Source organism: Paramisgurnus dabryanus, chromosome 1 (assembly GCF_030506205.2).
Source record: "Paramisgurnus dabryanus chromosome 1, PD_genome_1.1, whole genome shotgun sequence".
Lineage (NCBI taxonomy): Eukaryota > Metazoa > Chordata > Actinopteri > Cypriniformes > Cobitidae > Paramisgurnus > Paramisgurnus dabryanus.
This window is the reverse complement of record NC_133337.1, coordinates 34,877,279-34,904,409: the sequence shown is the minus strand read 5'-3', so window position 1 is coordinate 34,904,409 and position 27,131 is coordinate 34,877,279. Positions and strand designations below refer to the sequence as shown.

General features: G+C 37.6%; 1 protein-coding gene across 4 annotated transcripts in view; it reads left to right on the top strand.

Annotated features, from left to right (window-relative positions):
* Nucleotides 1–27,131, top strand: part of anks1b (ankyrin repeat and sterile alpha motif domain containing 1B) — a 248,589-nt gene that overhangs the window by 208,112 nt on the left and 13,346 nt on the right. For 3 of the 4 annotated variants that reach the window (XM_065268491.2, XM_065268490.2, XM_073814739.1), the window contains 3 exons: nt 22,412–22,519; nt 24,059–24,244; nt 25,551–25,676. In XM_065268491.2, the coding sequence (XP_065124563.1) occupies nt 22,412–22,519; nt 24,059–24,244; nt 25,551–25,676 (420 nt within the window). Of the gene's footprint in view, nt 1–7,901; nt 8,331–22,411; nt 22,520–24,058; nt 24,245–25,550; nt 25,677–27,131 lie in introns of those variants that run through there. The other variant, XM_065268492.2, reaches the window with a different exon arrangement.

The window sequence follows — 27,131 nt, the reverse complement described above, 5'->3', positions numbered from 1 at the left end:
TCTTACCTTACCAAGTTCCTCACACAATGTCCTTTGAATTAATCCAACATCTTTGTCCGAAGCTAATAAGGCAGAGTCATCAGCATATAAAAACAAATTGCAATCACAAACAGCTTCCAAGTCATTTATATACAAAAGAAATAAAAGAGGACCTAAAACACTACCCTGAGGAACTCCAGTAATAATATTATTCTCTTCTGATAAAATCCCATCAATCTCTACCCTTTGTACTCTACCAGATAAATAAGATTTCAACCAGGCAATCACGTTACTTGAAAAACCCATGACACTTAATTTATCAATTAAAACTGAATGATTCACAGTGTCAAAAGCTTTTTGGAGATCCAAGAGTATCATTCCACACATCCTACCTCTATCAATCTGTTTCCCTATGAAATCCGTTAAATATAATAATGATGAATATAGGAGTGCTTTAGATTGAATCTGATTGTAAAAACCAAAGGCAACCGATGCTGCGGCTATAAGGAATGCATAATCCTACACTTGTTATACTTAACCTGAATGTGTAAGCCTGGACCACAAAACCAATAGTTGCACAGGTATATTTTTAGCAACAGTCAACAATACATTGTATAGGTCAAAATGTTCTTTTTTTAATGCCAAAATCATTTGGATATTAAGTAAAGATCATGTTTCATCAAGATATTTTGTAAATTTCCTACTGTAAATAAATAAATAATCTATTAATCATTAGTAATATGTGTTGTTAAGGACTTCATCTGGGCAACTTTATAGGCGATTTTATCAATATTTTGATTTTTGCAACCTCAGTTTTATAAATATTGTAATACTATTCAGCTTTCATGTATAAATCTCAATTTCAAAAAATGGACCCTTAAAGTTTTGTGGTCCAGGTTCACATATTGTATGTGAAAGGTTCTGTACACTAGAGCTGTAATCGGGCCTTATTACACGGCTCTCTGGAATGCTTGATTCTGATTGGTCAGTTGAGACATTTGCAGGTTCGTTCTTTTCAAATAATAACCGCTCCAAAATAATAACGCATAGCCGGACTACTTGCACGAGTAAAATCGCTCCGCGCCAATAAAGATCAATAAAGATTACTGTCTGTTTGGCGCCATCTTGTGACAAACACTCGACAACCACGACAAGACACAGACAGCTTACTGAGACTGAACTTGACAAAATAGAGCATGACAGCTACGAAGCCAACACACAAAAAAATACAGAATGGGCATTAAAACTTCTCAAAGACTGGCTAAAAGAGAAAAAATGGAGACAAGTATGAAGCAGAGGATCTTAATAAGGTATTACGATCATTTTATGCATCTGTGCAAAGTTTCGCGGAAGGATAGAAATGTTAATTTAAAACAAATATGCCAATAAAATGTTTCAAATTCATATTCATGTCCAGTTTTTTTTCTTATGTGGCAAGTAGCCGTGTAATAAGTAGCCTCCGCTTCGCGTCGGGTCCTGATCACACTGTCGGGGCTTATTTCCCAATAACTACCGGCTGCCTCTACATTATCCCTTACTTAAGGAATAGTTTACTCTTTTGCCATATTAAACTATGTTATTACCTCAACCTAGACGAATTAGTACATACCTATCTTTTTTCAATGCGTGCACTGTACAGCGCGTTGTGAATGTGTTAGCATTTAGCCTAGCCCCATTCATTCCTATGGTACCAAAAAAGTTTTATTTTGTGGCACCATACTTACTAGTATAACTCCTCATGTAACAGTCTTTAAATAGGGAAAACACGGTGTTTGGTGGCTTCCCTGTTTGGTCCCGTCGGGTTCGGGCAAAGATCTTCAGCTCTACTGTACACAAAGTCAGGTGTTCTTTAATTCCATAAAATGTTTAATTGGTTGGCATAAATAGATTTGTGTCCTGACTTTTGCTCTACTTGTAAACACCTTCATTGCACTCTAAAGTTTTAGGGAAGTTTCTTTGTTTACACTTCAAAACCAAAGCCAAAAGGTCAAAACAAACAATTTCACCACAAGTAATTCATTTATCTTTCTTAAATATTTAATCAGACATGTTTCATAGCTGAAACACTGGGACGGTTTCTTGGACAGGGTTAAGATTAAGCCAGGACTAGGCTTTAGTTATATTAGGACAGTTTAAGATGTTTTTACAAACATATCTTGCAAAAAACCTGCTGATGTGCATCTTGACACAAAACAATGACACTGTTTGACAAAATATATGAAGAATTTGGTTCCAAAACATGATAAACGCCATTTAAAAAAATAAATGAGTTACCGCCAAAATCAGTATTGTATCTAAAGAATTTAGTTCCAAAGCGTGATAAATGTCAGTCCTCCTTCTCTGCAGAATGAAATAAATCCGCTCAACAAATCACAGCGCACCATTAGTCTGGAACTAAACTTAAACCGTGTCTGGAAAACTGCCCATATAATGGCCAGAAGGATGCATGTTAAATATGGACCTTTGCTGCTGTAACAGCTGTAAGGAATGTTACATTCAAAGATTTAAAAATGGGTCATGGGGTCGTCATTGGTCTTTGTCCAGGCCTGTAAAGTTCTTTCATTCCAGACTCAGTAAAACATTTATGCACACTGTCATGCTGGAACAGAGCCCTTCCCAAAATCTTGCCACAAAGTTAAACGCTTTGTCTTACTGGAAGTAAGTGGTCTACAGTACAAGCCAAACCCTATAATTAGAAGGGAGTGCCTTCATACTTTTGGCTGTGTGGTGTATTATTATATTTATCATACTGCAGTGTTTTTCTGCTTATTGTGGTTTATGTTTTTCACACATCCGTTGTAATAAGAAATTATTTAACAGTAATATTAACACCTAATCTTTCTTATGAAACTAAGTTTGTGGCATTTTGAGACCTATGTTTCTTCCACAAGCTGTAATGCACCTTTTGTTCAGTAGGGGGACCTAGAACTCTTTTATTATTGTGATAAATGATTTACATTGCCACATTTACATACAAATATTGATGTGCATTAGATAAACTGTACACAATTGTCTATATTTATGTGCTCTGATTTCTCTGCTTTGTTCTTTTTATTGTTATTACACATTTCACTCAGCTTTGTTTTAGCTATATTGGGTTCAGCTGGCAGAATTGGCATTGTCAGTATGTTTAAGTTTTATGTCATAAACTAAAAAAAGATACTGCTAGTTAAATTTTTCTAGTACACTAAGAGAAGTGAAATAATTAAGGTCATATTTTGATTGTAAACAGTGTTGACATGCAGATTTTTTGCCTCTCATAAGCATTAATTCAGAGTGACACCTGAAGCAAACAGCCTCTTTAAACAACCAGCTGACCGTAAACAAACCAACCGTCAGCAGTTTGGTGCTCTGTATATTTGTATGTTTCATGCATGTGTTATGTGCAGTATTTAGTATGATTACATGCATGTTAAAGCCTGTTTGTGTGTACCACATCATTATGTCCAAAGTTAGGATTTTCACAAGCATCCATGTGCCAATATTCATAACAGGGTTAAACATGTCTGCATTCCTCACACAGGCTTGTTCCTCTTACTCACACTATTACAAAAAACCCTCTGTTTTATGCATTTACCATCATTACCACAGTTACATTTTACTATAAGTTTCACAGTAGCATTTTTAAACACACTCAAATTCCATTAAATGTATTTTAAAGGGCACCCATTATGTAAAATCCTCTTTTACAAAGTGTTTGGAGATAAATGTGTGTTGGCAGTGTGTGAACACAACCACCCTACAATAAAACCCACCCACTCCTTTTTTAATCGCCAATAAACTGAAGAAGTCTCATTAGAGATTTTCATTTTTTATTCTCTTATCAATGTGACGTCACACTGATAAGGCCCCACCCACTGCCAATGACTGACAGTCCTGCATTAATATAATTTCAACCCTCAGTTGTACACCGTCCGCCATTTCTCAGTAGTGAGATACTTATTATCTCAGACTGTATTCACAGAAATCAGATCTTTTTTAATTGAAAGCACTCACTGTCTCTTTGGCAAGAGAGTGAGGAGATCATTTGCATTTGCAGGTATGTTAGACATGCTGCAACACATGATCTTTGGGGGTTTTTTAGCTAAAATTTCACATACACATTCTGAGAACCGCTGATACTTTTATTGCATCTTGTAAAAATGCACATTATAGGTGCCCTTTAATACTTTGGTTGTCCACACAAGATCTGCCATTTTTGGGGGTCTTTATACTCAAACAGTAAACTTGCATTACTTTATAATTTCCTTACGTTACATTATAACCTTACATTAAAATCATGTCACAATATCTATATTTGTGAGGTTCTGAATTGAATGTTACACATATTTAATTCACTTAAATATCAACATTGCGTGTCGCAGTGTGCAGCAGTCGTTGGTATGCCGGTTTGCGTTTTCTGTTTTTGGGGCAGTGTTAGTAGGCGGTCAATAGTCTTTTAGCTGGTAATAATAGTTTAGCTCTTTTTTTGACAACTGTTAACCGGTTGCCATGACTGCTAGTGGTAGTTACCATAGAGACGGCTTGCGAAGTACAAATGAGTCAAAACTGACGTGTTGGTATGTGAGTAAGTGTGTAAGGGCATGTATCCTTTAAGCGTGCGTGGTCCGATGTTTTCGATTCACAGATTCTTGTGTGTGTCAAAATGAGTTTTCATGTCCTTCCATGTTGCGTTCCTGCTTTTATTACTTCCTGTCGCATGTCCAAACGCACAGATTGCAAATTGTCTTTTCTTACTATAGCAGATGGCTACTGCCTTTGTTAACAAAGCAGTCAAACACACACACACACACACACACACACACACATTCTCAATTTCAGTCTTTTATTATTCTTTCCTTTCGGCGTATATTTTACGGAAGATTTTCTTTGACACCGAAATGCATATGTAAGTGCGTGTGGGTGTACAGGCCTGTAGGTTTATGTGTTGAATTGACGCATACTGACACACATTTCTTGCCACATGTCAGCTGAGTTTTGTTTGCGCTGAGATTTTTAATCTTTCCTCGCAGAACCTGCTGTTGGGCAGAAGATGAACTCACGAAAGAGCGATTTCTTAAAGAGAGCCACTGAAGCAGATGCATAAAAATAGATTTACTGTAGTAAGCATGACCATGGAGGGAGGTTTAGGTTTCAAACTGTAAAAATGTATTTGTATTCATTACATGACTCTATGGATTAGTCGCTCATAGCCTTATAATTTGTGGTAAACTACGAAATAGACTGTTGTACCAGACTAATTTGCTAAAATCCATATTTTATGGGCATTAGGTGAATCGACAGGGTCGTGCATGAATATGTGCTCATATTGTGTGACGCATCTAATAAACCATAGCTGATTTTAATTTAAAAAAAAGTTGTAAAGACCTTTTCAGAAGGACCTAGAGACATGCTGGATTAAAAAATATTGATTTTCCGATTTTAATCGATCTTTAGTTTAACAAAACAATATTGATTCTCAATGTGCGGCCTTTACTTCAGTGGTAGGGCTTGACAAAAATGACAGATGGCCCGGGGCAAGCATGAACAATGCACAGGTCAGTTGAAAGATCAGGCTAATACGGCACCTTAACGAAAGTGTTTAAGGTCTTGCCTGTTTAAATATTTAACAAACAAAATGCGTAACAGTTCTCAATGCACTACTCACATGCAGTTTGAGTTTTGTGCGCGTCCAAAGCATCCACTCAGACAGCCGCATATCAAGGATTCAGAAGGTCATATTCTTGTGTTTGAAAGGACATATTTACACAAAATTATGAAAAACTGCAGCGATCATCCTCGTAAATGTACTTTGTTGTGTGAATGTAAATAATTTGGGAAGAAAATGTATGTGTAAGGGGCTGGACACTAGGGCTGGGCGGTATACTGGATTTAGGGGATATATCGATATGGGTTCCCTACACGTTGGGGAATTGGCCAATACCGCTCATATCGATATGGTTTAATGCAACTCAAGAGCGCATACACGCGATCTGCGCGAGCCCGCCCGTCACAGCAAGTACGCGACATGGAGAAGCACGCAGAAACTCTGTGATGCTTGAATGCGCCTCATGAATGTGGACATTCAAAAACTCGGCTGCATGCACTCGGAGGATTGAAATAATTGAGTTCAAGACTAAAATAAAATGTCTCCTCAATCTGCTTTTACAGAGAGATCATTGGAATTAAGTTACCGCTGCATATGTGTGCTTTCATCCCAACAACATGTCTGACGCTCCATCACAACACCTATTTATCTAATACGCTATTGCAGTTATTTCTCATCACTATAATAGCAATATCAGGTGAGTGATACTGCGTTTATACTTTAGTTTGACGGGACAAGTGCGTAGATAAAACAGAAACTCCAATGGATGCCAAATGCCAGCTGTTTTTCAGCGGAGCGCTTTGGTAGCTCTGATACTTGAGCTGTGAGCCGGTTGGTTGCTGTGGTAATGTCCCGCCCCTCCTCCATTGTGATTGGATGGCCGTGTAAGAACAGACATTGACGAGCGGAGCTTTTCACTCAAAGTTGAATCTCTTTCAATTCTCGACGCTCAGCGCAGAGCGCGGAAAAACAGCGAAGGGCCGGTTTCAGCGTGGAAAAAAACGTTAGCTGCTGGCTTATTTAAAAAACGCTGAGTTTCATGCGCTGGCCGCGGGCGTAAAAGCTTTGGTGTGCACGCCCCCTAACAGTATACCGAATAGGGGTGTAAGAAAATACACGTGCAGATATTTTGTGTGCCAATACTTTATTGATTCTCAAAAACAATACAACACAATATCTATTTTATTTTCTAGGATTAATGGCAGTTGTTTCGTTTTGAGTTTACATCCCGAGCAGTTTTCTCATCTCTAAACTTCAAGAGTGACACTATGTACCTTCTGAGGTGCAGCTTTCCTAAAATTATATCCTATTCTATTCCCAAAATAAGAAATATACCAATATATCCCAATATATATACCAGCTTCCAGCATTGCAATGTTCAGTAAACATTGTATCCTGATAGATTCACAACCCTAATATTGGATCTGTGCATTACGTGTAGGTCTTAAAGTAACAGCACACCAAATAAATTCCTTGCAAAAAAATTTTTTATGAAATATTGATAACAAATCAATATTGGATTGAATTGAAATTGAATCAAATCGAAACCATATAAAAAATGAATCCAATCACTAAATTGGTCGCAATAGCCAGCCCTAATAGTAATGACACAACAAATTGTAAACAAGAAATGTAGCTCAAACGAATTAAATCAATGCAAAGCTCACATACAGTACTGATAAAATATATACCTTAAATGCACTGTAAGTCATTTGATAAAAGCGTCTGCCAAAAGCATGAATGCATTGCAAACACTTTAATGCATTTTCAAATTGTATGTGTTTTTCAAATACAAGTGCATGTGACGTCTGTATTGTAATCTTAACGATTAAAATGCACCAAAAAATATTCATTGTAATGTCAAGTCAACAAATGATACACAAAGTGGTTTTCCCCTTTAACCCATTCAGACCTGTTTTAGGTGTATAATCACTGTGCCTTATTTTGATTGGTTGATCATCATTGTTATTGGTTTGAACCGCAAAACATGTGATGTCCATTACGGGTTAAAGGTTAATATACCTATATATTTATCAATCCTAATGGTCCAAGGTTATTTTGTTAGATGCATTATTTATTTCCATCAAGTATTGACTTTCCCTGCGGTTTATCACCAGAACAGACCTGAACCTGTGCTAAGGCGTAAAGCCAGACATCTAGCTTACTTAAATAGCGTTATTGTGTGAAAGAGCACCGAAAGAAGTCCCACTGCAGTGTACTTAGCAAAGCGCCAGTGCTGAGCATGTTAAACAATAAAGCTACGATGGAGGAGAGCGAGTGAGTGAGCGGGTGAGAGAAAGAAAGAGAGAGAGGGGGAGGAACAGATACTGGAGATTGATGTGGAGAAAGCATAGAGGCAGAAGGGTGCACAGCCTCCGGTCTTACACTATCACCGCGTTACGCGCTGAACGGACGCTCACCTGCACCGTACCCCAACCGTGCCTGCTCCTCTGGATGGGAGCAAGTATCCATAGTAACCAGGAAAGGGGTGAGAAACAGGAGACCGAGAAATAGAGGGGGTGACGTGTTCAGACATAGACCGCTGTTGCTGGAGGAGGAGCGAATGCTGGTGAACGCTGCTGCGGTTTAAAGCCTCGGAAGTAAGGGGAAGAAATCTTAATTCTTCTGGTTTGGCTCAGCCGCAGAACTATGCAAGTATTCGTGACTCGCGGCTTTGAGTTGAAAGCAGCAGGGAGTTAAGGAAGCTCGTCAAGGCAGGTCAGGAACTCTTGGATGGTTGGGAACTAAGACACTGAAACTCTGGGTAAGTCGCTCGCACAAGAAGAGAGGGGCAGATGGTGGATTATGGGGGATCGTGCTGCCTCTAGTTGTTTTTTATAAGATTAATGCACCGTTACAGCTTTTGTTCTCCGCTTGCTGCAGTAGCAGCCGGCAAGCGTGTGATGTTTTTAGACCTGCAAACAGCCAGTTAATGATTCGTCTTCATCATCTGTTTTTTTTTACTTATAAGGTATATTATATATGGGGGGTTCAGTCAGTGTGATGTGCATGTGTGTGCATGCACTGCTTTACGCAAGTGAATGCAAGTTACAGTTTGTGTGTGTGGGGGAAGTTGACGAAATACTGAGATGTTTTGTTTCGTGAAACTGATGTGTTTTGTGCAATACATATAAAACATTCACTTACTATTTTAATGATCACATTTCATTTGAGACTTTAATGCAACATTTGTACTTTTAGAAATATAAAAATTTCTTGATATCGACATTTCAACTACCCATGTGCATTCCAGTACTATTACGTGCATGTATGCACATGCCTCTTCTTATACCTTCTAAATCCAAAGATACAGTATAACCTCACACCCCGTGTAATATATGGATGGCACGGATCATCAAGGATTATTACGCCTGGGGATAAAGAGTCAGGCAGACGTCTCCATTATGTGCATTAGCTACGTTCTGCAGTCAGCAGTGAGGGAGTCACAAAGGATCGGCGAAGAACAGCAGCAAGGCAGCGTTGCGTAATGATCGTGAGACGCACTGTGCTGTGGATCAACCTCGGTGCATTGAAAGAAAGCTCATACTGTAGTTACTGTATGCCGTCCACATGTGGATTGGGCTTGATGTGGAAGTTAATGGAGCCAGTAAGCTTTGAGGTTTCGAAGTGTTTGCTCAAATTTAGGTTAGATTTTTAGGATTTTTTAGGTGGGGCAAACAAAGGTTGAGTTTTTATCTAGTCCACAATAGTGGTTTTAGTGTAAAGGGAATGTGAAAGTTAAGCAAAACTGATGGTTGAATGTAAACAAAGTTATTTTATAGGACAAGTGCTGACAGCCCTGCTGACTATTTTAAAGGGACAGTTCACCCAAAAATGAAAATTATGTCATTATTTACTCATCCTGTATGAGTTTATTTAGTCTGTTGAACACATTAGAAGATATGTTGATAAATGATAAGCACACAGCTGACTTCCATAGGATTTGTTTTTTTTTATTTGTTGTGGGTGGGTACATTTTGGGTCAGTATTTTCATTTTGCGTGAACTATCCCTTTGAGCTGTTCTGTGTATTTAACATAAAATATGTTTTTCATTAGCTGTGATAGTTTAACTCAGCAGTTTCATATCAAGTGCAAACATTACTTGTCACATTGTGCCTGTTTGGGACTTGGTGTTAGACACACAGACGGACTACAGCAGAACTGCGCTTCTGTTCCATTAACAGCTGTTTCATAAATCACAGAAAACAAAGGGATGAAATTGCTTGCAAGTGTGTGTTTATGAGCAAATATTTTAGCTTTTGATCATTTATTCTGCAGTGGCTCCACAGTCTTGTCCAATCAGAAAGTTATTTTTCTTTCATTCCACTCATGTTAATTTTATTGGATTATAAGGATGAAATCTGCAATTTAGAAGGAACATGCGCAGGAACATGCAATCCTTCTTAAAACAAAGTGAAAGGATCAAATTCCACATTACTTCCCAGAATCCTCCTCTCGGGACAAGTTCGGAAAAATATCATTAAATATCATAAAATCGATTTCATTTATTTACTGATAAATAGTTCATTCAAAATAACAATTCTGTCATCATTTACTCACATCATTAATCTAAACCTGTATGAGTTTCTTTATTCTCTTAAACACAAAAAAAGATACGAGGAGCTGAGATGGAAAATCTGCAAACGTTTTTTTTAAACCTGAATGTGGCAGTCACGTGGATCACAGATTCCCAAATGTGTGGTTTAGTTTCTTAAATTTTACAGTCATCATTTGAAATGTTTCTAGTTGCATATTTAAAGATTTTGCAACTGTTTATCTTGTCCAAAGAAGTGGATTTTTTTTAGAAATGGATGTTTTTGCCCCAAAAAGCTTGCATGCACTTAGAGGGTTTTGCAGCAAAAGACACATTTGTTAAATACTGATGAAATGACTAAAGTGACATTTGTGAAAATAGAGACTAAGTTATAACATTTTCTTTGCCATTAAAGTTAAAGGACTGAACCTAAACATAAGATTTACACCCTTCATCAACATGAAGGTGAGTATGATGACAGCATTGAATTTTTTGGGTGAACTATCCCTTTAAAATTGATTTGGAGAAGTCAACATGAATTTATACTTTAATACACATTCCAATAAAAATGTCAATTTTAAAATGAAACCAGCAGGCTGATGGTGTTTTTGGATGAGAGTAGATCTCCACAATTTATGACAAACTTTGGTATGGAATAGACTTTCGTAATCAAATTGATTCTCAATGCATAACATTTTTATTCTTGTTGAATATCTTGTTTCACTGACGCAACTAAAATGGCTTGCAAATGTTGTTGAAATTTAAGGGAATGTTTTTATGCATCCTTTAAACTTCACATATGACAGTATGACAAATTATTCAACATGCATGGCTCCACTGTCATGCGCTCAGATTAGATCCATCAGCACTGAAGTGAGAATCAGACCAGACATCTTTTTGTGAAGTGTTGTATGCAATAAACTGAATAATGTAATATATTTATGTATATTACATATTTATTTATTATTTTGATATCTGATTTGGAAAGTTACAGCCACTGACATTTTGAAGCCCAGTCTAAAATCAGCCTTAAATAAAAAGCAAGACCCATTATTCTAGGGGTGCGGACGTCATGTCAGGACACTTCCGGGCCCTCTGCTGTTTTATCCTGTGGTGTTTTGAAGCTTGGATCCAATCAGTGGTTTGGCGCTGTGCAGGATGTGACAAAGCTGCCGGTCTGATGCTGTTGATCCGCCTGCTGTTGGTCCTTATGTCGCTCTTGAGGGTTGCGAGCGCAGACTAAAAGTAGAGATCTTTAACGCTGCAAGCAATGGAGACGTCTGCCTGACTTACAAGAAGATAATTTGATCAATTTTGGTAAGCACACTTAGTTGATAATGCCCATATTTGTTTTTCTTACTATGGAAGTCAGTGGGTACCATCAAATGTGTGCTTACCATCATTTATCAAAATATCTTTGCGTTTAAAAGAATAAAGTAACTGATACAAGTTTAGGACAACAAGTGATATCAGAAACCCACCACCAGCCTTATTATTCAGGCTTTCCTCGAGATAACCCAAAGAAAATAAACGTCTCTGTATTTCTAGAAAACACTTGCGCGTCCATACAATTTATTATTCACATTGAATACACAGGCATCCCATTTCTCGATTTTCATGTTCCACAGTTTCATTCTCGGTCTGTCAAGTCTGTTGGTAAGCGTGCAAGGATGAGTGGGCGTGTGAGAATAAAAGAGTGTCTGTATAAAGCACGAAGGAGAGAAACTGGCCTGGCATCTTTTTTCCTTGTCTTTGTGTACAGTTTGAGGTCATTGATAGTCCTCTACATTCTCATTTATCATCATCGCTTAATCCAGCCATGTAACATCTCCCCTCACTGGCTCATCACGTCTTTACTTGTGACACCATTGGTCTAACGCACTGCTGTATATCCTTTACGTTGCTTGGGAGGCCTGTTGGGTTTTTACGCATAGCTCCGCCACTTACTCCATAGTTGCTAGGTAACTGGCAGGCTCTGGTTCCATTCCAGTTGTCCCTTTGGTTGGGAGGTGCTGGTTATAAATGGATCTGGGATAGATAACGGTAAGCTGCGGTGGCTTCAGGCTTGTTCGAATTGTACCTGCGAAGGTCGAGACTGGATTTGGCTTTAGAGTGCACCAGCTGTGACCGGATCATTGATCTCCACCGGACCCGCATCTTCTCCGTCTCGGGTGGCGTTGGCTGCCCTGAAATCCATCAATGCGAGCGGTGAAAATGAAAAAATTACAGTCGCTCTGAGCAAAATCCGTGAAGTAGCCCCAGGACAGAGAAGATTAGGAAGATTTGTGGACACATTACACGTACGAACGCATATACGCTAGACCTTATTACATTCTGTGCGTGGGCCGTGTTGGCTGGTTATCACGGCAATAAAAAACGTGTTATGTCTACGCCGATTGGCTCTTATTAATAAATTCTGTCCGTTGTAGCAAGGCAGACGTGCGGTACGGTACACTGTATATTACAAATATCTAAAGATAGATGTCTTGTGCCGTACGCAGAACATTGAGAGATTGCGACGGCAAGCAGAAAGTTCACATAGCTACTATATTATGGCGTAAAGGTCACTCAACCAATCATGTGAGCTTTACAGTCAATTAGCCAATCAATGTGCATATTGCCCAATAAGAAGTGGGGATGGGTAAGACTAAACAATGAGAGTTCTTCTCATTATTAGTGAGATGTTCGTTGGGACGCAGCACGGCTGAGCGTGGGATAGATGTTGTGCTTTTAGATGGAGATAGAGAATGAAAAGGGACTTTGTGCTTCCCAGGTCATTAAAATCCAATGCACGAATGCTGCTGTAAGCACAAACAGTACAGTATTCAGACGGGCCTCTGCGCCTCGGCTCCCTCAATTAGGAGGAACTGCTCATCCATGCCGTGGTTCATTCAGAGCTCGATTACTTATGTCTGCTGGTGCCCGAGGCATGAGATTATAGAGTTATGTGGCTGTGTTGCTCTGGCCTGACTTGACCTTTAGATGGAGCGCATTTTTATGGAGACATTTTACGTATGGAGCTCAAACCTTTGGTTGTCAAGTCTTAAAAAAGTCGTTTTTACGTTTGTATGTGTGTGTGTGTGTGTGTGTGTGTGTCTGCCGTGGTGAAGATTACACTTCTGTCTCTGGTCTTTGGAGGTTAATCCCTTCTTCAGGCCTGCTCACTTTCTTTAATCTAATAGGATTAACTGTGATTTTAAATCCAACACTGCAGCAATTACGCTCAAATAAGGGAAGAGTCTGTCTCTACAAGGCGAGTTTACGCATAAATGGGTGAATGTTTTTTAACAATACTCTTAATTACGGAGTAAACATGTCACATCTCTGGTGGGTGCTGTTGATTGTGATTCTGTTTGATTATCCTCTACAGAGCGGAGAAATCTTTTATTCGTACTGTGATTTTCTTTGTGCCATGAATACACAAGGACATTTTCCATGATTAGGTGTCAAGGAAGTACAAACTGGTTGGCGGGTAAACACTCTAATTCAGCTCCATTAATTAGTCACCCTGAGGTTTTTGATTTGAAAGCTTTGAAATGTGTTGTCTTGAGCTGGGCTATATGACCAAAATTATTCCATAGTAGTAGGGGAGAGCGGGGCACAACCTAATGCTTTTTGCTCAATCATTCAAAAAATATTTGAGTTTGATTAATTATATTTTTACACAAGCAACACACACATCTCTGCTACAAATGAACATTTAATGTCTGTTTCTAGTACTTACCATTCTTGGAAAATTACACCAAACGTGACAGAAGTCCAAACGTTACAACTTACCCCATAGGTTAATTGTAACAGGCGGGGGTTAGTTGTAACACTTGCTAAAAATTAAGTTTGCAGGAAAATATTTCAATACTATTGTGTCTATATACTTGAAGTGGATATTGTTTATATATCTGCCTATAATAGACAGGTATCCACACTGTATTCATTCATCCAGCCCTTTTCTAACAATAGTTCAATTATAAATGGATACAAATGTGGGAAAAAGCTGCACAATTATGACAAAATATTTTTTTATATGTGACCCAGTCTTTAATATCCATACCACAGTTTCAAAATCAAATTCTGAGATAATGAGCATCAAAGTCTGATTTTAGACATTCATTTCATTATGATTTCAATCTTTGACGTGACCTTATTCAATCAATATTAAAGAATTTGACACATGATTTTTGATAAGACAGGCACATTTATTTTGTTGGCAGCCAGCAATCATCTGTGTGTAGATTATTTAAAACAACGGCAAGAATTACGCTAACATTAGCGGTTTTCATATCGTAAGTGCTGAGGGGTTAGTTGTAACACAGTGTTACAATTAACCCCGCTAGGTCAAAATATTTTCAAGCCCACCAAAGAAGTTTCTGCAGACATATTTCAAATCGGTGCTATGTTTTAGTCAACAAGACACTGATTAATATGACCTAGCATTGGATTTGGTATCTTACAGACCCAACTTTTTCAAAACATATAATAAAAAAATGTACTTACATGCCACCAAAACACTTATTCATCAAAAACTCTCTTGAAAACCATTATACATTTCCAATAATTTGCCGGAGATCGTTTTTTGAAATACCAAAAAACAAAACAAAAGCTCAACATTTTGCAACAATGTAAACAGTCCAACTAACCCCCAAGTTACTTTTTTGCCTCGCACACCCCTAAATTTATATTGTGATGACAGTATATATTATTTTTTCAATGAGTAATTGTGCTAAGTGCTATCTACATCAAGATAATATTGATTGATATTATTGGGGGTGTGATGGATCACAAAACTTACATTAGAGTTTTTGAGGCACGGATGGGATAATTTTTCAGATCTGCAAACAAAAGGGTAAGAATCAAATAAAGAAAAATGTATACAAACATTTATAAAAACGAATAAAGTTGCACATTAAGTAAGGTCTAAAATTAGCAACAGGTACAGAAATCGAATCATAGGATATATACGCATAGAAAGGTGCCTGTCAGATAAACATTACGTTTTCTATCTTAGCTACTACGTGCATTTAACTCTCAATATAAAGCACGTCAATCTCTATATTTTCTAATTCATCCATGTTTCACTGTTTGTAACTTTAAGCAGTCCTTTCTGCTTAAAGCTGCACGGGCACATATTATCATGTACCGCAATATAAACACAAAAACCCTCAGTGCTGTCGGATAACTGCAGCGTTTATTGTACTGCAAAGCAACCAGGCGTTTCACAATCAAAGTTTACACACCAACAAATTTCGTTCTTTCTCTATTAGTCTGTCTTTCATAGTGTAATCACTGTTTTTATTGCTTCCTTTAAAATCAACACCACTGTGTGTTTGCAGTCTGGACAGCCTCATTGATTATAATGGGAGCAATCTTGTTTCCGTTGTCTTACTAGCACTCATTTCTCATGCTACTTTACACGCTAATGTATGTTTTACTCTGTTGATGTGAAAATATATACAGCACTTGGTCTACTTTTGCGGTAGCTTTGTGTAGACTTCAATATGGACTACTACTCTGCCGCCTATACCGCAAAGTGAAGTGTAATGCAATACATTATACCACATCTTTTATTGTTTCATTCATTCATCACATCATTGTGTTTTAAATTGATTTTTATACTATACATTGCCACATGTTGTTTGTATAACGGTAAGAATTTTGCAAAATTACTGTAGTGTGACCCAGCCTGTGAAATCATGGCTAAAGTTTCATTATTTAATGATGAGATTAGGAGCATCTATGGCCCTGTCCCAAATGGCACATTCTGGACTTGTGGACTTCCTCAAAGTAGAGGTCTTCACTGGTCCACTTAGATCCGAATATCCGAGGTCCGACCCGAGACCTGATCGGGTTCGGGTCTAAAAGTTCTCGGGTGATTTAAAATGAATGTGTTTTTGCCTTACGAGAAGACCCGAACTCTCTCGCGTGTGTGCGTCAATGTCCTTTTCAAATCTCTCATCTGTTTGCCAAGAGCGCTTGCGACATTGTGTGACTGGCGGTAGGTTAATTTTCGTTGAGACAGACATGTCAGTCAATTTTAAATGTACATTTTAGCGGTTATCTTGGTGTCGTTGTCAGATAACAAAAACTAATGTACGGTGCCGTTTACATTCGGGTCCAGTCGGGTTAAAAAAAATGCGACTAGTTAGGGTCGGACTCGGTTCTAATTTTCTCGTTTTTGTCTCGGGTTGGGTCTTTATTTTAAAAAATTATTGATGCACGTCGGGTTCAGGTATAAAGTGATTCGGGTCATTTCAGGTCGGGTACATTTCCTTGGGCCCGAGAAGACCTCTAACCTCAGAGTCTACATTTTTATGACATCATGTAGTGCAGACTTTAGGGACCCTTGACATGAGTCCACAAGGGTGCACTGGGTCATATTTTGGGACAGACTCGAGCGTCAAGCCAGAAATAAGAAGAGAAGTGAACTCCTCCCATCCGTCGTCTGATTGCTCTTTCGCAAGGACTTCTGGGTTGGTAAAGTGCGTGAAGCGTGCAGCAGTGTGGGCTTCGTTGAAGACAGCATCAAGGGTGTAAAGGGGGCGCTGATAAGCACACTTCGGAGCGTAAAAATGACAGATGGGATACCCTATGAATTCGTAGACTAAGCGAGCACGTGCAATTTAAGGCCATGGGACCGAAAGTCCACATGAAGTGAGCCATTTGGGACAGGGCCAAAGTATGATCTAAATTTTTGACATGGCCTTAGTCAATAAAGATATCATCATTATACAGAAACTGTAGTTTATGTAGAAAACAGTCAATCACAAAAAATGACATTAGTTGTCTTTTTTTAACAGGCAGGGTCACATAGGTCTATATTAGCTCTCATTCATGAAACATGGGAAGAATTAATGTCTGTTCAGAAATCCACTATTGTCATTCATTTTTATAAAACAATTTATGTAAGAATGCTTAACACAGTTTACACAGAAATTTCTTACGTCACATTACTTCATACTTCTACAGCTAAAATGGTTGAAAAAGAACTGTCACAAGCTCTTTCTCTTCTGCAGAACAAGGAGTAGTTGGGATTGGCCCGAAAAGCATGCACTGTTGCAAAAACCACTTAAAACTGTATACTATCCTAAAATAGAATAAATCCTTGTCCTATTATATTTAGTATAGATAGCAGGTGATTTGTAACGTGCCTAGTGTGTTAGCAGATGCTATGAGGTTTTCACTCAGTAGCTTTGCAATACATTACAGCAGTCAGCATATCCTCGAGCAGTCTGCGAGTAATGTCTGCGAGCAGTCGCAGTGATTAAAACACATGACTGCTTTTTTATCACCGTTAGGGCCTTAATGTTTGCATGTATTTTATCTAAGCACCGCTATGCATATGTTAAAGCCGTGTTTGCTATCTCTCTGTCTGTGCTGTCTTTCTTTATGACACGCTGCATCTCTGCTGCAGCCTGCGTTACACATTTGCATTTAAATTAAATTCATTCACTCCGTTTCTTTTACTGTCATGCAGTACACTGTACTGTACATACTTTGCATGCTCTTTATTTCTCTTATCTGCTCATTTTTCTCTCTGTTTATTTCTCATTTGCTGCTTTAAAGGCTTGTATGTGACTATCAATAGTATAACTTTTGCATTCTTGTGAACTCTTTCTCAGACTGACTCTGCATATTGGCTAAATGAAAGTGTGTGTGAATGTACCGGGTGTGCTTCATTCATCTTAAAAAGTGAAGCCGCTGGCTCTTAGATCGCCCCCTGGTGGCTGGCTGCAGATGGTTTGGTTCTTTAAGGTAGTTGTTATCACGCTGTTCATTTTTGTGACAAGTTTAATTTAAGCTAGTAATTTGATGCTATAGAAATGGGGTGTGTCATTTGGGCGTGATTGACATTTGTGATTGACAGCTTCTCTGAGCAGACTCTCTGAGCTTCGAGGGAAGACTGAAGATATAACTTACTATTATTTTTCGTTTTCTGTGTTATTTCACACTGACAAAATTAGTTGTATTTAACTTACCTTATTTTAACCATACAATTAAATGGAGACATTTAAGGGGTAGGTTGAATTGGGCGCAAAAGCATTTGGGCGGAAGTTTGATATGGTGGCTCCGCCTCCGGGCTCCACAGACCATCGTAGGATATTTTGTGTTCAGTTTATTACAATGAAAGGAAGCGGCGTCGCGGCGTCCATCTTTTTTTTTACAGTCTATGGTGTGTACCCAACTTCAACATAACCCTTCATTGTTTGTTCCAATCCAATTATCTAGACCAGTGCTTTCCAATCCTGGTCCTTGAGGACCCCCTCCCAAAAACTTTTAGATGTCTCCTTATTTAACACACCTGATTTAACTCATTAGCTTGTTAGGGAGACATGTTTACCATTTTGAAAGGAGGCTGATTAGTTGAATCAGGTTTTTAAATATGTAAAAAAAAATTTTGGAAGGGGGTCCTTGAGGATCAGGATTGGGAAGCACTGATATAGGGTTTAAACAGGGTTAATGTGCCTTTTGTGCCCTAAACCTCTTTAATGCCTAATCAATGTATTATTATATATATATACAATAGCTAATGAATTAAGAACATTGAAATGTGTCTCCATGTAAGTAGTGCTGCCCATGAAGTATTTTATCCTGTATGGAGGATAAGAGTTGCACTGGATCAAGCAATCGTTTAGTCAGTAAATTGTTTGTAATTTTTTGCCGTCTGCCTCCTGCCTGTTTCTGGCACTATATTGGATTTGCCAGGGTATTGATTTGATACTGGAGTAAGAGGGAGCTTCCACAGTGGCTTGTGGTGTTGACAGGTCTGTGGGTTAATCGTGCTCAATGAACAAGGACCCGAATACTAATTTTAATGTTGTCAATAGTGTACTACACATCTTTTAAAGGGTGGCCACAGTCGTGGAAAAACCTAGAAAAGTTAGGAAACTTTAGAAAGGACAAGGCATAAATTCTATCATGATTATGGGTCAGTGACACACACGGTTTGGCAAGATGAGAAATTCAAAAATCTTTTTAAAAAACTTGTTTTGATAGCATGCATGGTGTATATTTCAATGCACATAGTGGGCTCTATCTTACACCCGGCGCAATGCAGCACAATCACGACGCAAGTGTCTTTTGCTAGTTTCCACCCTGCGCAATTATAATTTTCACGTTAAGCGCCACGTTGTTTAAATAGCAAATGTTTTTGCGCCCCCTTTTGATGTGTTCAGGCGCATTGTTGGCGCATTGCTATTTTGAGGCAACTAAAATAGACTACGCCATTGACCAACAAAAACCTGGTCTTAAGTCTAAAATCAATGGCGCAATATGTTTTTTGTTATTTAAAGAGCGCATTAGTAATATGCGCCTATAAACGGGACAACAACGGGGGTTTGCTTATCACATACATGAATGCGCAGCAGCACAAAAACGCTTTTAAATATGAAAGATTAAAGGATTGAAATGTAAAATGCATCTGTTTTTAAATGTTTTTTTTTTTTTTTAAATGCTACCTCACGGATTTATTGTATATGATTTACATTCGTTGACTAAAAGAAAATGGGTTTTAAAGGTTTTAATAAAAAAATAACAATTTCAATACAAGTGAAAAACAACACAATTATTTAACATTAATCTTAAACTGGTGGTCTTCTTCCTCCACTTAGTTTTTCAGTTTACAAAGTCCGTCATCTAAATAGGGATTAGACATAGCGCCACCGCAACTGGATTTTAAAGGGGATGAGAACTGAGACTCTGATTGGTTTATTGCACATTAGGCCCAAAAATACTTCCATTACTCATAAAAAAAAGGACCTACCCTTTTCGACCATGCGCTCGCACAAACCAAAAGTGGATTCGGACACGCCCATTTAGACGTTGCGCTGTGCGCTTTAGACAATGCGCTTAGATCGTTAAAATAGGGCCCAGTGTATTTATGTTGATTTTATGCAATACATTTTTTTTATTTTTCACAATTTTTATGAAACAAAGACTGAATGGACCTGAAAAATGTATGATGTATGATGTAACCGCCAATTGCGCGAAAGAATAAAAAATATTAAATATTTTATTCACCTTGATGGCACGCAAGTGTAAACATCACAAAAAAAATTATTTAAAAATCACACAAATACATTTTATTAGTTATTACTAAATGTAAATTTGAATGCGTTTTTGAAATATTTGTCCGGACATACCAGCTCTGTTTTCTAAATCATCTTATGGAATAAATAATTAAAATAATACATGTGAGTATCCTGATATTTTGTTTGGCAATATTGTAAAAAAAAAATTGCAATATTGATATTTTTAGAAATAAAAATCATTGGCAATCAAATTCATGGCAGTTGTTTCGTGACAAGAAGTACTAGCATAGGGGCTACTCACAATTTTTTTTTTTTTTTTGCACATGGTGTTTGTTGTGTTCTCAATGACAGCTTTCCTAAAATTATATCCTATTATATTTGAAAATAGGAAAATCCCAATATATCGCCTCGCTTCATCGTAATGTATCGCAACACATGCATTGCAACACCTGTGATACGTATTGCGAGATTCTTGCTAATACACAGCCCTATAAATAAGCTTACAGTGAAAACATTATTTATTTATTATTATTATAAATGAATTATTTGATAAATCAGTGTGAATGATTCATCACCTGATTAGTTTGACTCGGTCGGTCACAATCTGTAAAACTAATGGGAATTCATTGGGTAAAGAGTGTAGGAACCCTCCTCCTATGCCTGCAGGGCATAAACACAACATCACACATCAACACTGCCGGATATTACGGTGTAATTGAAAACCATGATTTGTTCTAAAGAAACAGCCTCCCATTGATTTAATTTTCTAGGGTAAAATAATAGCGATCATTATAGATGAAGCCAGAGAACATTGTTGCTATAGGGACAGACGTGACAAAGCCAGCCAATGAAATACTTTGACTAAACCACCTTCTTAACATTCGTTTGATGCTTCTGTGCGAGAGCTAGTTTACACTAATGGCTGAACTGGGTGACAGAGACGTCTTTATGTATCCTCATTAACTGGGTGGAGTAATTCCCAGTTTGTCGCAGTTGTCATTTCGTGTGTGTGAGAGAAATAGGGCAGACTAAAAAAGATATAGTTTCTTAAGACGTTATTGATCTCTGTGTTTGTGTCATCAGACCGACTAGTGTTGTTTAGGGACCGTCTGTATTTTATTTATTATTACAACCCCGGATGCACCCCAGACACTACTGCATGTAAACCTCTTGTGGGCAGAAGCATAAAAATACTTCTAGTTGTATAAAACAGACACAAAGGGAATGAAGAGAGCCTACTGATATTGTAATTTATTTATCTGCATAGTCTCTGTTGTTTTAGCACTTAAATAATCATGCAAATCAGATCACAGATACACATCCGAAAATTCAGTAACAAATATAATTTGCACGTCGTAATTCCCGACCTTGCTTGTTGGATTTGTGTGGTTGATAGTGGTTGGCAAAGCAGATGCATCTCCTTATGTGATTCAGCACCTGAAACAGCTATTACATGTTAAAATTGCACTCAGCTGCATGATAATAACACCTTTGTCCATTATATGATACAGCTACTATGATGAACTTCACAAAGGAAGCTCCTGTTTAGCACAGTGGGAGAGCAATGCATTACCATGGCAGAAGGTCATGGGTTCGAACCCAGGGAACATACATGCTGAATAAATGTATACTTTGTAATGCAATGCAAGTCAGTTTGGATAAAGGTGTCTGCCAAATAGGGATGCACCGATACCGATACTGGTATCGGGTATCGGCCTCGATACCACATTTTTCTAAAGTACTCATACTCGTTAAAAGTCCCCCGATACCTGGAATCGATACCACGGTCTGAGAAATGTCTATGTTTGAGCGGCGTGTAAGGGGTTAATGCCTCTTGTGTTGTCCAAAGAGGCAGAGTTTACAACAAACTGGAAAACTAGTCCTTTGTTTTTTGGTTAAATTATATGACTAAAGCTGTTACCTGTAAATTTAAATCATGTTTTTTTTATTAAGTACTTGGTATCGGTATCGGCAAGTACTGAAATGCAAGTACTCGCACAAGACTGGCAACCTTTTAGCCTGTTGTAGGTCTGTTTTAAACGGTTTGAATGTCATTAAAAAACAATTTCTCGATAGAAAAATTTAAGCGTTTTTTCCGGTTTGAATCATCCGACTGTTCCACTCTGTTATTTACAGTAAATCAAATATTCCCAGCACAGCAGTATTTCAGTGCATTTCCCGCCTGGACAAACTGGATGCTGGTGGTTAGCGGTTACAAACAGCGGGTTTTCGACCCATGAAAATGATGAGCACTCATTTTTCTTCCTGTCTCTCTTTTTCTCTCTAAGGTTCTTAAGATTAATTTGATCGGCCACAGAAAAAGAATCCTCGCCTCTCTTGGAGATCGATTGCACGAAGACCCTCCGCAAAAACCACCACGGGCTATCTCTCTAAGGGTGAGTAAAACATTTATGACTTCCTCGTAGGTCTGTGTCCAACAAAAACTCTCTTACATGCTTTTTTTTGGTAATTGAAAGCTTAACAAATATAAATTGTAATGTTATAACAGCATACCTTCCATTTTGTCTTTATATGCGTGTTTGCGTTGTTTATATCTCAAGATTAATGGTCTCGTAAAGGTCGGAAAGTTTTAAAGAGAACAGAAAATAACTTTGTGATTTAGCCTCGTCTTGCCAGCCCTGTTCTCCTTATCCTGAGAGCTACGATCTTCTCTTGGCCACAGTCGCTCTGGGGATTTAACTTGATCTTCCTGGCTGGATCAAACAGCTTTTCTCAAATGCAGCGAATGCTCCTCAACCTCTATTTAGGGAGTCTAATCGATATGAGAGTCAGTCCACGTGAGCCACCCGCAGCTGAACACATATTCCTTCTTTAAGGATGGACCACAGAAATAGTGGGATATGTAAAAAATCTATTACGTAAACATGAATATATCTACAAGCGGCAGTAAAAACTAACTGAATAAAGTGTAAAAAAAATCACAGTTCAAACAGTTCATGGTTTTAAGGATTTTTTTAGATCCCCCTGGCATCAGAAATTGATGCATTTGGTATGTTGGGATTCTTACGAAATCTAGATTTAGAAGGTGTCCAGCATCAGATTCTTTTAAAAAACCCTTGAAGTTTTTTTTGCACATATACTGTAAGATTAAGGTCTTCCTATTTCCTATAGAATTATTTACATTTTTTAGATTATCATTATAAAAAAATATCATTACCGTAACATTAAATATATGCATTTACAAACACATGTTTCGGTAATGAGAACTAAAAAGTTGTCCAGGTACTATGATAAACAAAATTTCTACTTTTATCTGGAGAGAAAAAATAAGAACTGCTTACCTGGTAGCCATCTTGGGTGTCACGGTCAATTATGTCCCTTCCAATAATTATTTTTTAAATGTTAGTTCCTTGAGGGCTTAAACAATGATTGAAAATTGTTGCAGAGGATGAGAAAAATTTTTTGGACACATTTATATTCCTTATTATTGTCTCTACATACCAATGATCATCAAATACCACATATTTCTTTACTGTAAATGTTTATAGTATAACATGCACTGAAGCTTTTTATTTTTTTTAGATTTTTTAATTATAAATATTTCCATGTCAAAGAACCCAAATCCAGTCATGGACATGTTGCGGTAATGAAAATTGTGGAAAAAAATTTGAAATCAGGTGCAAAATAGTACATAAAGAGATGTTTGTAACTGTATGCTTCTTATTTTGATACTTTTACTTTTACTTTGCATTTACTTTTTATAAAATCAAAATGTTTCATGGTCTAACTTCGCGAGAATTACCCATCTGTAATGAAATTGTCCATGCATACTGTATCAAGTAAAATTTGGACAATGTGCTCATGGTATACAGGTCAATCCCATGCCAACCATGTAGGGTTTTCTGTATATCTCAATGCAAACAGCCAGCCAGAAACAGGTAGTCAGTGTATGTTTTGTTTATCGCCCCCTGTAGGAGCCCACTGGGAACCACACTCCCCCTCAGCTGTCCCCGTCTCTGAATCAGGCATACCCCAACGCCGGATCACTGGACGTCCAACACCTCATCATGCAGGCTGACGCCAGACGCAGACGCAACGACAACTACTTTGAGGACGTGCCGCGCTCCAAACTAGAAAGGCAGATGGCACAAGTCAGTATGGTAAGTTAGTGCACATGCGTTAAGTGCACTACCCTGCTGTCCATGTGTGACCAGACTTTGGAGTGTGTGTGTGTACAGTAGTGATTGTGTGTTTTGTATACTAAAATAACTCATTGTACCATTAGAGCTTATCTGTGATGCAGTAATGTGTGTGTGTGTTCGTGTGTGATTATGTGAATGGAATGAGTTATTGCACCTGAACCAAATGACTAATTGTTACAAAAACCCTCATGGTCTCTCTTTTGTACCCTTTATCAGTTGCCCTGTGGCTGCATAAATTGTCAGAGAGAAAGAGACAAAGAGCTATAAAGTGTGAAAGAGAGGGAATATATCATCATGACAAAAAGGCTATGGACCATTATAATAAAACCGAATCCGAATGCTTAACAACTAATCACAGTCTGAACCAGGACTGTCAATCGATGAAAATGTTCAAATTAATTATATTTAACCATGTTTGCATGCATTTGCAGAGAAAATGCTTATGTTATTATGGTAGAGTAAATCATTGATGAATAGACAAATACTACAGAAGTTTTCCACCGCAATCCATTTTGCAAACTAGTTTGTCAATCTGTAAACTTTAGGGGTCATTCATTAGTTTTTGCATCTGTTTTAAGCATTTTTTACAAAGACCTTTTTGTCAAAACAGTTCAGAAAGGTTTTGTACCCCATGCTTTGTGTGCGTAAAGATGATAATTTATTATGTGCTAATTTATTATGCAACACTGCATGATTAAATGCACTGTTTTTAATGAAAATTTTATTAAATTTGTACCAAATGAATGTGTTAAATTGACAGCCATAAATCTAATTTAACCGCTCAGCAACCTTTCAATTACAGTCTCAACCTTATACCACCGGTTTCAAACTTTTTTTGTCAGCCGAACCACCTTGACCTAAATTATTTACTTAAAGTACCCGCACCGCAAGATATTTTTGTAAATATTTAAATAATTACATAGCACATTTGCATGTTTCATTTTTTTGCCACATAAAACGTATCGGTTAATTTTGCACAATATTGTAGTGTTGTGTACTGTAATAGTCACATGATAAATAATATAATATTTTTGTTAGTATTAAGATTTTTTATTAAAAAAAAACTTTTATTATTTATTATAACTTTAATTATTTATAATACATTTTTCATTAACTCCTGCAAACAACCAGTTTGGGAAAACTTGATTTTATAAGTGATTTTCAAAAAAGCAAAAAGACTATCTGCTTTTATGTTTGTGAGCTGAATCCATACATGCTGATCTTTAATTTTTGATTTGTGTTGACCTCTCCCTCCTTTTCCCAGCAAGGGGAATGGTGCGAGCCAATCACGTTACGGCCTCCGAACGAGGCGACGTCATCTACACCTGTGCAGTACTGGCAGCACCATCCTGAGAAGCTTATATTCCAGTCTTGTGACTATGAAGCATATGTAAGTGTGTTATACGATGCTGAATTTTTGACAAGGGTAAATAAAATCGCCCAAATTGTAAAAGTATATCAAACACTATTACAAACAAAGCATACATCTAAACATTAAATGGAATGCGTTTTGTCTTGCAAACGCTGGTCTTGGCCGGCTCCTGTGAGCCATCAGATACCAAAAGAAAAAAATCAAGCAGTGAAGGCTATCTATCGTGAGTCCTTCAGTTATTCAGCAGTGAATAATGGTGTTTTAACCTTCAATCAATACAGCTTTTTCAGCGCCTCGACGGGATCGAGCAGCTCTAGTATTAGCTTACATAAACCCACTCTGTTTCCTAGCAACAGCAATGTAAATTTTATTGGCTTATTCTCTCGTGCCGAAAAACGGCAATGGAGTTTATGGACAGAATTCACATATAAGCGTGACTGACCGATTAGAGGTGAAAGGTCAAGTGTTTTCCCAGGTTAATGTTGATGAATGGACGCATGACTGGATGAATGCATGGCTTATATACCTATCGGTATTAAAAGGGCTTTAAAGCAGACTAAATTAGGTTTTACTTCAAATCTGTACTTGAAGCTAAAATATTCGATGAACGCATAATACGTGCCGAAAGCATTCAGGCATTGGTGACACTGGTGGTGTTTAGCTATCTGAGTATTGCTTAAACAATACATACACATTTCCTATTATTATTTAGCAGACGCTTTTATTCAAAATGACTTACAAATAAGAGCGCATCTAACATTTTGTCTACACAACACAATAAAAATGCAAATACTGAAAGTAGGATGAAGTGTGTTTTAGCAATCTGCATTTCAGTCTCCGATTAATAAGTCGTAGACTCACCGAGTGCTTAACCAAACAGCGTCGCACACATACTGATGGTGGATGCCAGATTACTTTCGTGTGAAACACAGCGTGCTGGGTTTCAAGGTTGTCCTTGTCTGATGTTCAGCAGTGCAGTGTAACACTTAACCAGATCCCTGCACATCTACACTTCAACGCACTTCACTGTACAATGCTTCCTAACAGTTATTGATTTATCTGACACTCGCATTCAAAGTGACGTGCCATCTGTGCAGATAGTGCTTCAGTGGAGAGGATGGAAAATGTTAAGAAAATACTAAATTATGGCTGTTTTTGGTACGAGCAAACATGATTGGTTTCAAAACGCATTAAATCCATTTTGACTATTTTGGGTAAAATGTGTTTTCTATACCAAGAAAGTGACAAGATGAAAACCCCTGTTTTATGTTACAAACTTTCACATAGCATCTTTAGGTTATAATAACATTTTAAATCCAAAATTAAAATCCATAATTTGATTTTCAAAGATTTATTATAAAAACTGATAATTTTTCCGCAATTTTTTAAAAAAAATGCTATAAATCTATTGAATCAATATATAAATGTGCATTCATCTTTGCCATGTTATATTCATTTAGTTGACTAGTGGTA